The 16646-nt window shown below is 48.7% G+C and overlaps 1 protein-coding gene across 4 annotated transcripts in view; it reads left to right on the top strand.

Moving 5' to 3' along the window:
• Positions 1 to 4982: 4982 nt before the first annotated feature.
• The window catches only part of FLNB (filamin B), a 70742-nt gene continuing 59078 nt past the window's right edge, over positions 4983 to 16646 (top strand). For 3 of the 4 annotated variants that reach the window (XM_058031713.1, XM_058031712.1, XM_058031715.1), the window contains exon 1: positions 4983 to 5324. In XM_058031713.1, coding sequence (XP_057887696.1) covers positions 5033 to 5324 — 292 coding nt within the window. In that variant the 5' untranslated portion in view covers positions 4983 to 5032. The remainder of the gene's footprint in view (positions 5325 to 16646) is intronic. The other variant, XM_058031714.1, reaches the window with a different exon arrangement.

Genomic DNA, 16646 nt, shown 5'->3' with positions numbered 1-16646 from the left:
GAACAAGTTGTATCAAAGGTCCTAGCCAATAACTGTATAATGCAGAGCTTCTTTGCCTTCCATAGAGCTGCTGAATAAGGAAAATGCAATCCATATGATGCAATCCATTTGATTCATGCTTTGACTTGAACGGCTTGGTTTGGCTTCACTTCGTAGAGATCATGGTAACAAAAGGAGAGGTTTAATGACGACTTCATCAATTGAAAATAAACACTTCTATTGTCTTTCAGAACCCAGTAAACAGGTAACGTGTGAAGAAAATGTGCAGTGTGTTTGGAAACCTTTGACACAGGAGGCTGGGAGGACCCGGCTGTGATGCTGAGCCAGGCTCGGTGCTGCCAACTGCGCAGCAATGCCATTTATGGTCACTTAGTCATGAAATCCCTTTGACTAACAGTGCCTGTGGCTTCGGAAAAAGCAAACCTTTAACTACTGTGAGCCACAGCTGCTGGATCTTTAGTGCTACTGGCTGGGTGCTGGGTTAGTGGATGAGCTGCCCTGTGGGGATGTGAGGATTAGCATCTGCACACTGGCTTGAATGTGCTACAATTTGTTTTATGGCATTTGTTATGCATGGCTTTTGTTTTAATGCACAATGCTGTCCTGTGTTTGGATAAGGCTATTATGTGCCAAAAAATTATAAATATTTAAAATCTCCTGATAAATTTCTAAAGCTACCCGGGTGCTATAGCCCAATTATTCTTTTTCCAAGCCTTTGCCCTGACAACTCACATGTTTGACAGCCCCAGGGTACAAACCTTCAGTGTGCTGCTGCTTTGACAGAAACCTTTGGAAAAGATGGAGGCATCCTGCTGGCTTTCCACCACACATTTCTGCTGAGATGTGATGCATCTTCAAAGTCACTTGTGTGGGGTTAGTTGTAGTGTGGGGAAAAAAAGTTACTGTTCCTTGTGTATTAGCAGTACCACTGACATCTCTGAGAGGTGATAACAAGCACAACCTGCTGGTGCAGAGAAAAGTCCTTTTACCTGCAAAGACTCAGCCTGAATGCTCAGCCATGGCCGATTCCTGCTCTAAGCAAAGTGTGCAGATGTTGGATTAAAAGTTGAGAGTAATTCCAGTCCTTGTCCTCTTAAAATCAAAGCAATCTGTTGCTGAACAATGTGTCAAGAAGAGAGCATGTACAGTGTCCCAAATGGCTGGGATCTCTCATGTATGGCCCATGACTTGGAGGAATCCAAGAACATATCATCACATGAGACTGTGCTAAGTTAATTACCCTGAAGCAGACCTGACTTCGTTAGTCACACCATCATGTGCAGTTCCCTGGTGTCAGCGAGGGCCCACGCTGCCGCACCCCACACCCTTCTGCTTCTGCAAAACCAGGCTTCCACAGACTTTTCCTCAATGAAACAGCCAGTGTTAGAACTGCCATTTCCCTCTGCTGTTGGCATGCTCCAAAAAACACGTAGCAAGGGTCTTTTAAAATTCAGCAGTGAATTACCACAGAGGAAGAGTATTTTTAAAATAGTGAAAAAAACCCACTGCTATGTGCAACTCTTCAACAGGTTGTAACCAAGAAAGCAATGACTGTGTTCTTCCTTCCTTGTATCTGTGTCTAGCGGGTAAAGGAAGAATGGAATGGAAAGATCCTTGTCATACAGGACAAATCAAAAAAAAAAGTATCCACCCGAGAGCATAGCATTGAAATCTCCCTATCTTTCTGCCTATATACATACATCCACACAAATATCTACCCATATAAATATGCACATAAGGTATTTCTGCAAGGCATACATTAGTTCATTTGTAATAATATACAGTACCAAGATGTTATTCCAGCAAGTACAGATTCATGGGTTTGCTTGTTTTCATTTCTCTGTCTCCTGATGAAACACAGGTTCACTTTTGTTAAACTGTCTTCCAACTTCATTTCAAAGGAAATACAGTTTGTCAGGTCAAACGTGACCCCAAGAAGAATCTGATCACAGAGCAGTACAGAGGGACTCTCTCATCAGTAGATGAGACCAAGCATTGATGCGCAGCCCTGCAGTTGCTGCTACAGCTGGATATCACATTTATGGCCAGGCAGGTCCCAGACAGGACAGCTCTCCTGATCTCTGTCACCTGTGCAGGTGATGGAGTACTGTGCAGGCAGGGGCTGCCCCTCTTCACTTCCCATCAACCAGAAATCTTGGTCAGATTTCTGTAGCTGTGAGGGTCATCTGTGACTGGGAAGAAAGGAACGAAGCAAGAACTGTTCCTCAGAGCAGAAATTATTTTGCTTTTTTCATTCTCTTCCCATAAAGCAGTCATTGTTTTGCAATAATCATGAAAGCAGTCAGGATGCAAAAGGCTGAATTCTGATCAAAACCCTGTGATGTGCTGGGAAGGGCAGCTGTGACATGGGCTGCTGCATCCAGACCACCAGCACCCCACCAACCCTGCATGGTCCCAACAGCAACAGCCTCGACTGTGCCACTGCCCTTGTCCTGAGTCTGACGGGCTGAGCTGGGCTTGCATGTCTGTGCCAGAGCTTTGTTGAGCACTTCACATCTGGTTTTGTGCCTCCGTGCTTCTGGTAGGATGGATGGATGGATGGATGGATGGATGGATGGATGGATGGATGGATGGATGGATGGATGGATGGATGGATGGATGGATGGATGGGTGGATGGGTGGATGGATGGATGGATGGATGGAGTGGTGGAAAACCACTCAAAGAAACCACTGTCCTTATGTGTGCAGAGCATGTCATTGCACAGTATATCATTGGGATGAAATTTTTTTTTGCTGGGTTTATGGAAAAAATTACTTTTATTGAAAATTTTAGCGAAATATGTAAGTTAAAAATTGAGGTCCTAGTGCTAATTCTGTCTTTTTCCTGTGTAATTCCTATTCACTGCCTAACAATGGCTGAAGCTTCAACTTGCAGCATGGCATGGGCACAAAATGATACTGAAGAGTGTGCATTACTAGGTGTGGCAGTGAAAAGGAAAGGAAATTAAAATGTTATAAGCAATCAGCTAATCCGGATGTGGAACAGTTGCTAAGGAGTCCCAGCCCAGGCCAAAGTCAATAAGCAATTAGTATCTATTAAAAGATGAAGTATAGGATGATGGGAGAAAGGTCCTTGAGAAAAGGCTCAGCTCCATATTTCCAGGCTGCTCTCCCCTGGGCTGGACAAGCCTGCGCTGACAGCAGAGCTGCTCACAGAGGCACTGCCTACCCTGGCTGCAGCATCTCCATGCAATGTAAATGGTTTTGCGCAGTAAATAAAAGTTCTCACTTAATGTCAGTTTTTATTTGAATAATAGAAGCAACTTCCTGCTGCTTGGCTCAGTAATTTGAGGAAAGGGCAGTGGCTGCTGTGCCATGAGATACACTTCAACATTTCAGTATGCTAAATCTCATCTCTGATTTCTTTGATAGCTTTAAAACAGGAGGCAATGCTGATTAGGGAACAATGGAAGTTTAGACATAACTCCCACATTACCTCACCTTTGTATTTGCTTCATTCTTTATTGTCAAAAATGCATCTAATATAAATTATTCTGGGGGAAAGATCTATTAAGTCACTGGAGAGAAACCATGGTGTGATGGTTTAGTGGAGGTATTAGAATAACACCCTTAAAAGAAAATAATTTGACATCTGCATTCTGATTTTCTAGCTGAGAATGACTATAATAATTTAATTAAATAAGACTTTATTGACTGTATTTTAATGGATTTGTTTTCCCTGACAGACATCTGCACCTTTCAGAGTGGCAGCCTTGATGTAAATAGGTAGACAGGGACACACTTCGCTTGGATCAGCGGAGCAGATCCTGGTAGCAAAGCCAAGACTGTAAGTGCGTGCTGGGTGAGCGGGTGGGCACAGGCTTCCCTCGGGATAGGGACACACAGGGACACCTCACCGCAGCTTCCAGGGACCCAGTAAGTGTCATGAGATGTCTCGGCGACCTCCAAAAATTAAGTTTGCAGCAAGGCAGCTGGAGTAGTTCTATTGACTCTGCTGTCATCAAATGAGTCAGCGGCAAGTCACAGTCTCCTATGTCAGCAGGGAGTGGCCCGCCAGGAAATCATTCACAAAAGTGGGGGAAAAAGCAAGGACCCCCCTCAAGAATTCGAACCGTAATTGACTGCTTTTAGAGGTTTCTATTATTTTCAAATGGCCGATAAAATCGTGTGTGTCGGCACAGAAGTTGCCGTCCCGTTGCCACATCGCACCCCGTGGGAGCACCCTCAGCCTCTCCCGGCGCGGGCTGTGCAGAACCGAACCCCCCCAGCCCCGAGCCCCGGCTCTGCCGGCCGCCCTGCACAGCTCTGCAGGCCCGGCCAGAGGTGTCACCCACCCCTGGCTGCACCCACCCACGGCCGTCACACGGCGGGCGGCCTGACTGAGCGCGGCTGTGCTGGGGGTGTGCGGGTGGGTGGGGGGCCGCGCTCCTGTTCCACTGCGGGTTTCATTTGTCTGCGGGGCGAGGGGGCTGCACCCGCAGCGGGCACTAGCGCCAGGCCAGCCGCGCTCCTGCCCGTGCCTGGGGGCCGCGCCCAGCCCCGCCCGGCACCTCGGCCAGGTGAGTGTCGGCCCAGGGTGGTCCCGGTCCATCAAGGGCTCTGCCAGGCCAGGCCAGGCCAGGCCAGGCCAAACCAAGCCAGGACAGGCGAGGAGAGCAGAGCCGAGCCGAGCTGAACCGAGCCGCGCCCATCCCATCCCATTCCCAGGCCGGCCCCCGCGGGCCGGTGCGGCGGAGCGCGGGGTTGATGGGGCGGAGGGCGTGCCGCTCCCCGTGGATAAAGGCCGGGCGGCGGCGCGGGGCCGCGCAGAACGGTTGGGTTGGGTAGCGGGGGAGGCGGCATCGGCGGCAGTGAGAGCAGAAAAAGGAGAGGGGCCTCTGCTGAGCGCGGCGCTCTTCACTCTCTCCCTCCCTCCTTTCCCTCCCTCCCCGCAGGCGGCCGGGCGGGGCGCGGGCGGAGCGCAGCGGATCGAGGAGGCGGAGCGGGGCCGGCCATGAGCACGCAGGCGCGGGGTCAGGGCGCGCGGAGAGCGGCCGATCCCGACGGCGAGATGCCCGCCACCGAGAAGGACCTGGCGGAGGACGCGCCTTGGAAGCGCATCCAGCAGAACACCTTCACCCGCTGGTGTAACGAGCACCTGCGCTGCGTCAACAAGCGCATCGGCAACCTGCAGCATGACCTGAGCGACGGGCTGCGGCTGATCGCGCTGCTGGAGGTGCTCAGCCAGAAGCGCATGTACCGCAAGTACCACCAGCGGCCCACCTTCCGCCAGATGCAGCTGGAGAACGTCTCGGTGGCCCTGGAGTTCCTGGAGCGGGAGAGCATCAAGCTGGTCTCCATCGGTGAGTGCGTCTCCGGCGGGCCGTTTTGTTGTTTTCTCGTTTAATTGTGTGTTTTCCTGCGCTGGACCTTTGCCTGGCGGAGCTATGACGGAGCTCAGGGCAGTGGGGGCTGCGGGCTTGGAAGCTGAGGGGCTTCTGCTGCTTCTGTTTTTAAAGAGCTGGGTGTGCCGTGGGGCTGCCCCACAGCCCGGCTGTCGGGGCTGGCAGCGAGCTCCTGTCCTCAGCGTGCCTCATGATCACTGCTTCATAGGTGAAGCTTTGCTTTCAGGTCTTTCCTGAAGAAACCTGGTGCCGGAGCTAGTTCTCTCCCTGTGCAGGCAGTTCCTCCAGGCACTGACCCCTCCCGCAGCCCGGCGGGGTGTGCGGCGGGACAATGCTGCTCTAGCTGGGCGTACCTGGGCTCCGGCACCGTGCTGGAGCCAGGCTCTCACGGCTGTGCAGAAATAGCTGCAGCCGTAGGTAGGATAGGAGAGTGGGGAGACTTTGCTCACCACAGCCCAGTAGATGATGCCAGTGTTCAGAGTAGCATTGATGCCTAAGCACAGTTGCAACTTTTGAACAGGATTGCACTTTCTCAATCTTTCTGCTGCGATAGCTTAGGGCAGGAAATGTCCAAGCAACCCTGCTAAGCCCAGGCAATGGGTGCTTTGAGCTGGCATGAGATTTGCCTGCCTGTGCCGTACCGGGGCGTGGAGCTGGTTGATAGCTGGTAGTTTAGAGACGGAGGCTGCTGGCATGCACGTCGGATTGCGGATGATCCCTCAGGAATGCATTCGGTGACCGTTTGGGGAATAGCTCAGGTGTGGCCATAACGTAGTCTGTAAAGCAGCAATTTGAATGCCTGAGAGATCTCTGGGAAGGAATGTGAATGCCTTTTCTAGCTCTTTGCCAGATAACTATAACTACTGCTTCCTGATGATTCTGGCCTCGATGAATTGCACAGCTGAATTTGTAGAGTGTAGCTCTCCTCAGTTGTCTAAAATGCTTGGCCAAGGTAAAAGCTGTTTCTCTTCAAAGGCTTTAGCTACAATAGCAAGAAAATAGAAACTTCTCCAGTTTGAGGGAGACCTGGCCCTCTGGAAACGTGTAGCTGGGTACCCTCTTCTTCCCCTCTGCTAGTGTGTAAAAGCAGCTTTGGACAAGAAGTGAGGACTGTTGGTCCCAACTGGCTGATTGTCCTCCCTGGGCAGAACAGCTAACTTGTAGCTGGGAATGAAGCTGGTGCTAATTATTTACTTAGAGATGGAGTCCCTCTGCACTCAGTGGGGTTCGAATTGCAGCTGCTGATTCCTGGGCTGAGCTTTTGCTAACATCAGAGCTCACCTTTCTGTGGCAGGTTGTTGTGTTGACTAGCTCCAACACCAGGCCAGCATTCCCCTCCTATTGTATTGTTTTCCCTAGAAAAATGTTGTTACTCCAGCTGCCTTCCTCTTTGTCTGTGGAACTTCCCGAGGGTGATGGGCTTGGGAGATCAAGGCTGCTCCAGTCAGGTCTGGCTTTCAGTGACTTCCGCTCTAGAAATACTGCTGCAGCAGCACAGCTCCTTTACATGGTTAGGCTGAACTGCAGGGTGTCTGTAATCGTTTAAGACATGTCTATTTGTTTTACAGCTTACTTGCTTTGCGTTGGTTATTAAAACACCAAATAAAATTTTAAAAACCCAAACCATGAGAAAACGTGAAGCTTTGAGAGAATGGAATGACTACAACTGCTAATGCTTTTGCCATATCCCAGCCTGTGCATGAAGGAGTGTACAGCTCCATCAGTGCTCTGCCACCTGAGCTGGAGCCAAGGAGTAGCACAGGAGCCCTACTGTACAGTCCTGGATAAACTGAGCCTGTCCTGAAAAAACATTCTGAATGGCCTTTCCAAAAAAGACATTGAGTGAGCCTTGCAGTGCTCTGCTGGGTTGAAGGACCAAAGCCCTTGGCATCTGTCCTGCAGATGCAGTGTCCACTGGGATCACTACCTACCTGTCCCTGGTGTGTTTTTCCCTGCAGGTTCTGAAGAACTTGAGACTTTCTTTTTTTTTTTCTACTGTTTAGTCTCTTTTGTGTTGTTGAACTAAACCAGGGCCGTTGCAGACCCTGGAGCTGAAGTGAAAAAAAAAACAACTAGTAAAGGCTCTAGGTGGAGAACTTTTATGACCAGGTTGGTCTTTAGGGCCTGGGGTGTTTAGGGCCAACTCTGAGCCAAATCAACTGGGGAAAGCTGACAGCTGCGCCTGCTGGATTTCTGGCATTAATAATGCCATCAGACCTCTGCTAAGTGGATGCAGTGCCTGTTCCAGTTATTATTTAACTTCCAGGAACATTTTGGAAGCCATGTGTTATGGCTCAGCTACTGCTGCTGTACTACAACCACATTTAAAAACCTTTTCAGTAGCAAGGTTTTGGCATTCAGTGTTTGTCTATTTAAAATAAGTCTGCCTATGCACAGTGTTTGACCACAGCCCTTTCTGGATGCACATTAGAAGCCCTACCTCTCCTGCTGCTGTTACCCTTGGTTTAGTCTCTGCTCAGAGTCTTTTGCTAGTTTCAGGAAGCTTTTCTTCTAGGCATGAAGTGTCTCCACTTCAATGCAAAATTGACTGCATGTCTGATCAACTGTAAAAAAGACCATGAAGCACATAGGTGCTTTGTGCCATCCAGCAAAGATGGGAGTGAATGCTCTGGAAAAGTTGCTGTGGGAGGAGGTGACTTCACAGAGCCTTCTTCTCAAAGTGAGGCGGCTGCTGTGCTGCTCAAGTGTTAACAAGTGTTAAGTCTAGCCTTTTTCAGTGTCTGCTAGACTGAGATAATTGCAAATTCCTGGGTGCTGAGTGGCATGCTGCATGACAGGCCTTGGGAGTAGGATGCCAGGAATGTAGAGCACAAGGGCTTTCTCTTGGTGAAGGGGCAGATTGACTCTACAGATTGCTTAGCAGAGAAGGGAGGGGAGTTGAAGCTAATTTGGCATTGAGCTTGTCCCTAGAAACTCCTGGTAACAGGAGTCAACTCATATAGCTTACAAGCAGAGGAGTTGGATGCCTGAAGCCTGGCAAATGGTTTTGGGGTGAGACCTGCCAAGATGCACCCAGGCTTGCAGCCAGCAGGTCCTCGGTGCAAGCTCTGCTGCTCAGTACCTGTTTGCAGTGTTCTCATGGCCACTGCTCCTCCAGCAGCCTTGTGTCACTGGTGGAGGGAGGATGGGTGCCAAGCTGCCTTGTTGAGTAAAACTGCTGTCTTGGGCTGCTACAGTCAGATTGAGTAAACTGAAAAATGTGGTTTCTCTGCCAGGTTGCAGTTTCACCAGGTAAGTGAGCTGACCTGGCTTGCCTCACAATGGCAGGATGTGAAGTGGCAATGAAAGTCAGTGGATGGGCAGTGGCATGTCTGTGCCATGGCAGTAGGATCCCCTGCTGGCCATGGCTACTGTTGTGTGATTTGTTTACACATTTGTCTCTGTGGTGATCCCGTGTCCTGCTGCAGTGCCTGCAGGGAGTTCAGCTATGCCAGGAAGGAGATGGGTGAGGAGAGGATGGGGTTATAATCATGGTCAGTTGGTACTTGCCTCATGGTGAGTTTGGTTGTGACATATCCCAGCTGCAGGAGTACTCACCAAACATAATCTGTGCATTGGGTGGGATTTTGGTTAATGATCAAGTACTTGATGCACACACTGTGGTCTATAGTGTGCTTAAGATGAAAGACCTGTGAGTCTGAGGACCTTATAGCAATCTCATTTTAGGAAAACAGCTGAAAACTTACTTTCTTCCCATGCTGCTGGTGCATTAAAGAGTGACAAAACAAACTGTACATTTCTAGAGGGAAAACTAGTCTCTTGTAAAACAGTAAATGTGTTGTCCTGTAATGCTTAGAGCTAGGTCCTTGAAAACTGAAAAAAGAAAATGTGTTTTCAGCCTGTGTACACTTAAGGCTCTTTTATCTCACTCAATGTTCTATTAACACATCCTAAAGAGTTAGTCAAAATATGCTTGCATTTTGTCTGCCACTTATCTGTGACTTCCCTGGATGCTGCTTTCTGGAAAATATCCAGTGTGACTTGGAAGCAGATTTCTGCTTCTTGGAAATATGACACTCCTTCCCTTTGAAAATAATTTTTGATAGATGTGCAGTCCTCTTTGCTGGAGGTGGCTTCAGCTTTGGAAGGTACTTGGTCTCCTCAGGACCTTCTGTTTCAGTGGCTGGACTGCTGGTGTAATGAAAAAGTGCCTTTGCCTGAACTATGAGTTCCAAGTTACAGGAGACTTTAAGGTAGCTTCCACAGACTGTTCTTGCATTCTTTTACATATGAGCGGAAACTTGTAAAGTGATCAAACTTCAGTAAAATTACTTAGGGCCAGCTAGACTAATGTGCTAAACAGCTTTTCATTTAAGGCACTGAAGGCTATGCCAGCTATTCAGGATGGACTGAACTCAACTGCTCCATATTCTAATGCCACGTCCTGTATTGACTTACATGAGGATGTTTAAATCTAAGTGGGTTAGGATAACTCTTTTCTAGCCTACAACTGTAACCTAAGAATGTGGTTAGCCTTGTGTGTGGTCATGCTGCGATGTTGCCAGCATTGTTCTGTGTCTGCTCCAAGCAATGGGAAGTAAAACAATGGTCTCTGAATCCCTCAGGCTGCAGAAGAATTCTGTTTTCTCTCTGCTGCTCAGAAAAAGACTTTGATGAGCAGCTAGTTTGGGCCCTGAACAAGGGTCTGCTTAGTTTAGACCACTAATCCACGTTTAGCAAGCACACCAGAGCGAAAGTGTTTTGCTGGTTATGCTGGAGTGAACAAACCTCTGCTGTACTGTGGTGCTTACCAGGTCCCTGCCACCAGCACCAAGTGGCCCTGTCTTCCTTGATTGCCTGGCATGATAGAGAGCTCATGAATATGTCACCTGAGTCATAAGTCATTACAGTAAAAGAGACACAGAGCTCAGTGAATTGGTGTTTGGCTCTGTCTGGTGTGGTACCAGTGTGCCTGAAGGGCTGTCACAGTGGCTCTTGCTTACAAAGCATTGAGCATGACTCTGGCTGTTGGTGATGTAGCCAGGCTTTCTGTAGACAAACTGCAGGTGCCTGTGGGGTTTTCTTGCTTTTTTTGGTGTCCTCTGGTAGTACTGTGGGTCCTGTTCTAGAGTACCAGCCATGGGGAGGAGGAGTGCACCATGGTAGTGATGGTGGGTGGAAGTAGATGGGGTGGGTAGCTGCAATCAGCTTGGATGTGGCAAGAAAAACGGAACTGGATATACCAAGTGTGTCTCTGCCAGAGGAAGTGCTGTGTAGCTGGATGTTAGCTGTTGTGGCAAGACTCAACCCCAAAATATATGTAGAAAAGACTAGGGGAAGGCACCCACCCTTGTTAGGAGATCTGAGCAGTGTGGTACAGCTTTCACTGTATGGCACTGCTTAGCTTGCTGCAGGCTGAATTCCTGCTGATGGTCAAAAGTGGTGGGGGAACAGTATGTGTGTGTAGGTGATGTTTGGAGGAAATAGAGTAGCAGTTTCATGAAGATGCTGTGTCTGTGAAACTTGTACTAGCTGCTTGTGTATCTTTTCTCGATAGCTGCAATTGTCTGCCTGTGTGCGTGGTAAGCGTGGATACTCACCCGACCCTCTTGCAACCCCCCCACTGGGTGGGGTGAGTAGAGCTCTCCTTGCTCTTCCTGGGAACTTGACCTCAGGTTCAGAGTTGAGTCAACTGAGATCTGAGGTTCTGTGCAATGGGCTCAGCAAGCTCTGCCTGTTTATTTGGATTTGTGCCATGAAACTCCAGTGAGTTTTTCCCCCTAGGTTCTGCTTCTGGGGACTTGGTGAAAGATTTTCTTTCCCCACAAGGCAAAAGTTTGTGTAGTTGCACTCCTGCTTGTTTGTGTTCCTCCTAAGGAAGAACTCATGCTCTGTAATCTATTAGGGAGGACTTTCTTCTAGGTCATCATTAGGAGATAAATCCCGGTTCTGTACTCAAAAGCCTTGCAGTAAGTGTATGCTGTATCTTAACCAGATGGTTTTCTGGGCTCTGATGTGGTCTCTAACCTGTCTGTCAGCCCCCCTTGGCTCTCTGTCTCTCCTGCAGCTAACCTTGAATTTTGAAGATGCCTACATAATATCTGGTACATCACAGTGAGGATTGGATCTGCTGTGGTGGGCTTTGGGTTCACCTAATGGATTGCAAATCCTTGTGTAAGCACTGTTCTGCTGCAAGCAGTTGAAGTCTAACATCCACAGTGAGAAGTATGCTATGTCTAGTTCCTACTGTTCTTGTACATGGTAACTGGGATACAGCCACTGCAAAAATAAACTGGATTTTTCGTGTCAGTGAATACAAGCTAGGCCACTTCAAACAGCAGCCAAATGAAATTTTGCCCAAGTTCCTGGGGAAGCAAGAGTTGCCTGGCACATCCTCCCTTGTGGTGAGTAAGGCAGCAGACACTGCCCTGGGCTGCCTGGGAGTGAGCAGAGGGTGGAGTAGCTGAATCCTGTCTCCCCTGGTGTGATGGGCTGAAGTTCTTTGAACCTCCTGCTGATATTGCCCTTGAAAGAAAACAGCCGTGTCTCTCTAAAGTGTCTGAGAAGAGCGGCCACACAAGCAGCTGCACTGTCTAGTTACCAGTGGGATGCTTCCTCTGAGTGAGGAGATGGCCCTTTGCTGTTCCTTACAACCTGGAGAAATAGACAACTAAACTAATGGGAAGGAACCAGTAAATACAGAAGGCAATCTCTTACTTTAAAGCATAAATTCAGCAGATACTTCAGAGTTAATTTGTCTGGGTGACTGAAATATAGCAAGTTTTACTGATCAGGCTGGTGAGTTGGTAGTGGCAGAGCTTTGACCATCCAGGCTGTGGCCTTCCCTGGCTATGCACAGGTACCAGCTGTTTTCATCTAACAGCAGCAGCAGGTTGCATGAGCTCTCCTGGCAGCATTACCCAGTAACAGCACAAAAATGGCTGTGGGCTGCACTGACATCATGGGCTGTGGCTCCTTCTCCCTCGCTTCAGGCCATGCTGTAAATCATGACGCATTTATTTGTCAGAGCATTGAATTACTGTGGCATGAGCTGGCCAGGCTGCGTGGCAGCACCGTTCCCAAATGATGGCTCCTTGAGGGCGAGGTGGGCACAGACTGCCCTGCTGAGGGGGCAGGTTGGGCAATGGCTGTTGCAGCACATCCCACTGTCACGTTGCTGTGGTTGGTTCTGGCATGGGGTGGGTGCTGTGCTGAGCAGAGGCTGTCAGCCACCCTCTGCTCTCCCCATGCTGCTGGGGTGGCTCTTGCTGCATCCTGCTTGCCTGGGTGGGGTGCAGGCATTTGCAACACTGGCCACAGCCCTCTGCCTGCCTGCTCTGCTGCAGAGCAACTGCTAGTCCACACACAGCTGATGTGCTTCCACACACTTTTTGTGCTGAAACTTGTGTGATGAGCTTTGGGCTGAGCTATTAAATGCTGCTCTGAAACGCCAACTCCTGTCTTTTGCATTGGTGCTGTGAGCATGTCTGGCCCTGGGGGCTGCCCCAGCCTGACCTGGGGGTAGGAAGCTGGTGGCTGGTGTCTGCACCTCCCAGCCCACAGCAATTTCAGACGACCCTGTGTGCTTGTGGCTGCCTACTGGTTTTGATTAGTCTGTGGCCTCTCTCGTAAGGAGATAATGTATTCTGCATTTCTGAGCCTACATAAAATGCACTGTCGTAGTTGGTGGGCCCAAAATGAGCAAGTGGTGAGCTATGTTATGTACAGTATGTTGTGTCTGCTCTGGGGCCCTGCAGCAGAAGGCAAACACTCATGATATGTGCATTTGAAGGTTATTCAAACACAGAAGAGGAAATGGTGTTCCCCTCGGCTAGATACTGGCTTGCTCTATCTGTGTTTCCTTTAATTGGTGTAATTAACTGTTTTGCATTCCCTTTTCTCACAACAACCTTGCAGTAGTAGGTGCAGCAGTTTTAGTGGACTTTCCATAGGCAAATACTGGCAAGCCAGGTCTTGGAACTAGTTTAAATCTCAGTGCTAAAACACTGCTGGGTACATCTTGGAGGTGAGCTTCAGCTTTGCACAGATCCTCCCTTTGTTATAAGGGGAGTGATAGGAGCAGGTTTCCCTAGTCTCAGACTGCAGGAGCAAAGAGCCTGAGCTGGGGTATATGTGCAGGGTCCTGCATTTGTCTTTGACACATCTTCCACACTGGGAGCTGACAGTATAATAAATACACCTTGTGTCTGTTACGGTGTGAGACACACATCTTGGATTTATCTCTCTGCTTTTGATCCTTGCTACAGAACAGGAAATGCTGGCTTGCTAAACCAAATTGATGTCTAACTGTCATCTTGATGGTGCAAGGTATCATATGTTGCCTCACCATCACAGCTAGACAGTGAATTTCTGTAGAGTTTCTCTGCAAAACTAGAAGTAATGCTGCTTGTTGGTCTCCCAAGTAATCTGAAGTCCAGGCATCTTTGAGCCTCCTTCAGCACCTGGATGTTCCTGAAGGGCTGCTGTTTGCTGATGTCACTCTAGTTGCAGTGGCTCTCTGGGCAGTTGTTACTTCCCCAGACATGGCTTGTTACCAAATTCCTTTGTGGGGGACAAGCTAATGTCTGAGCAGACTTTACCATCCCAAGTGTTCCCACAAATGATATTTTATCATGTTGTTTCAGTTTTGTTCCGGCTGTTGATTACCAGCGTGGTTGCATGCAAATATCCTATAGCTCATGTAACCGCTAGAACAAGATCAATGATCTAATTAAAAGTCAAATAGAAACAGCTTTAGTTGTCTCTGGGGATTATTGCTTTTGGTAACTCTTTTGGGCATGTAGTAAAAATGCAGCTATGAAGAAGGAGAAAATTTAGGCTGGTGACTGCCAGGAAAATTTGTAATGATGCTTAAAGGGCAGTGACTTCTGGTGCCACAGCTGGAGCTCACCAGCGCTGGACACTGCTGCTGTCAGAAGTCACGACTAAGACATGGAGGTTTTGGAACCAGGACTGGAGGACCCTCTATGGTGGTGCCACCTTAACGCTCTCAGTACTTTGTGATCATGTGTTCCTGTGCTGTTTGGTGCTGACTTATGTGAGTTCGATGCTCTTAACAGAGGATGCAGCATATGTGCTGGACAGCTGAACACTGACATTGAAATTGGGTGGCCAGAGCAGGGAGGGTGACTTGCCACAGCCCAATACAGCTGCTTTGGAGAAGACCCCAGCTTGCAGAGGTTGCTGCATGTTGATAAACCAGCTCCTGAGCTAATAGTACTTCTCTGGCCTAACCTGGGTGCTGAGCAGGAGCAGGGATTGCTCAATCAAGGTGCTAGTGACCAAGTGAATTGTCTACTTGGTGGGAGGCCACATTCAGGTGACCCAGGAGTGCCTGCAGCTCCTAGGTGGCCAGTTATGTTTTTTGCATCCAAAAAGACATAGAAGAGCCTGAGAGAGTCTTCTAGTGGTCCAGGTTCTCTCCAAATACACAAGTGAAGAAGCACTGATTGCATTCAGCTCACAGCCACTGTACAGCAGGGTGGCTCAGCATGCCCTTGGTGCTGTCACACCGGATGATCTGTGGCTGCTCAGTGAGCATTGCTGAGCATGCTAATGACTTGCAGACATCTGCAGCTACAGGGATAGAAGCATGTGCTACTTCTGGACAAGGGTATTACACAACCCTTGTCCCATGGAATTAACTGCTTTGCCATTGGGATTCTCACTGCAGTATATCCCAATCTGCTGCTTTCTGGGAAGAGGCAGTTTGGAGCTACTCTGTGAGGGTTGTGTCATGGAGAAGGTTTGCTTTGCTGTGAAGGCACTATGAGCAGCAGACTTGAGTGAGGAGCTGCTAGTTCAGACCCTGTAAACAGTGGAGATGTCTGGGATTTCCTAGGTGGAAAGCTCTGCTATTGACTCTTGACTCAAACAGGGAAGCCCTCTGAAGTTAGTGGCATAAAGCCTTACTTCAACATTTCAAATTTTGCTGTGGTTTTGTAGCCTAGCTTGGAGTTTGGTATTTGAGTAAAGAAATATTTCTTCTGATAAATAACTGAATAAAACTATGTCACTTTGAAAGGTTTTATTTGCAAAGAGAAAAAATGAGCTGCTTCACACACAGTGCTGTAGCTATTGGTTGAAAGCACTGCCTAAGGCAGAGGAAGTGCAAATATTTAAATTAACCAGCTTTATTGCTTAAACATAGGCTTTAACAAGCTGCAGAATATTTCTTATTCTACCTGCAAGAAAAATAACTCAGACTTCTGAAGCAGTACCTGGTTATAGCTACAGCATTTAAGCTCAAATGTAGAAGCTGAAAGAAGCAGCTCAGACTTCCTCTGGGAGTAAGATAAACACATGTGGGACTCTTGTTGTGGCTGGATGAAAGTAAAAGTGCACCAGTAAACATTTTTCAGGGTGAAATGGAGGAATTGCTGAAAACAATGTTGTCTAATGGTGCATCAAACCTCGTAGGTACCTGGAAGAGGTATGGGAGGTCAGACAGAGCAATGTAGCTTGTGAAGTTGCTGCAACTATTCCTTCCAGCTCTAGAAAATTTGTCTCTAGAGCCAGTGCTCTGCATTTTTAGTGTTGTGTTAAAAATGTGAAATACAATAGGCTTGCAAATGTGAACAATGTGAGTCTGCAGATTAAAAATGGGATCATGCAGCTGGTGAGGATTTGGGTAATTGCCTGCACCCTTCTTGGTCAGCATGTGTGTGATGGAGTGCTGTCCCTGAAGATTGGGAGAGATCTGCAAGCTTGTGAAGTTTGGGAAGACTTGTGTGAAGCCTTTAGTTGGAGGATTTGAAGCCCAGCCTCTGGAGAGGAAAGGTAGCATCTCTGAGCACTGGCCAGTTTGGAAACTGTTAGCAGCCAGAGCTTGTCACGGCTGAGCAGCTCCTGGCTGAGTTGGGTTAGGCTGATGGTGTCAGATGGGCAGCCCTGCCTCTGTTCTGCTAGGAGAGTGACAGGATGGCCCCTGAGCAGAGCCCTGGCACGGCACAGGAGGATAGTTCTGGGGCCTGGGGCTGGCAAGCTGGGGTGAGATGGGGACGTGGACTATTTGTGGCCATGCAGAACCCACACATTTGAAGCAAAGCTTTGCTGTGCAGGGAGTGAGTTTGAGCGGGAGCTGTGGGTGTACGGTTTGCATGAGCGGGTGTCCCACAGCTGGGGCTAATGTGTGCTCAAGCTGTGCCATTAATCCCAGCTGCTCCTCTTTGAGGTGCTTGGAGACCACCCGTGCACACTGTGCCTCTGCAGACTCTGCCCCGTGTTCCAGCCATGAAAGCTCCTCTCAGAAGAGGCCTGGCTGATAGTGGCTGCCACAGTGGGATGAATGATCTGGGC

The sequence above is a fragment of the Melospiza georgiana genome, chromosome 11 (assembly GCF_028018845.1).
Source record: "Melospiza georgiana isolate bMelGeo1 chromosome 11, bMelGeo1.pri, whole genome shotgun sequence".
NCBI classification, from domain to species: domain Eukaryota; kingdom Metazoa; phylum Chordata; class Aves; order Passeriformes; family Passerellidae; genus Melospiza; species Melospiza georgiana.
Note: the sequence above shows the minus strand (reverse complement) of the source record. Positions and strands in the feature narration are given on the sequence as shown.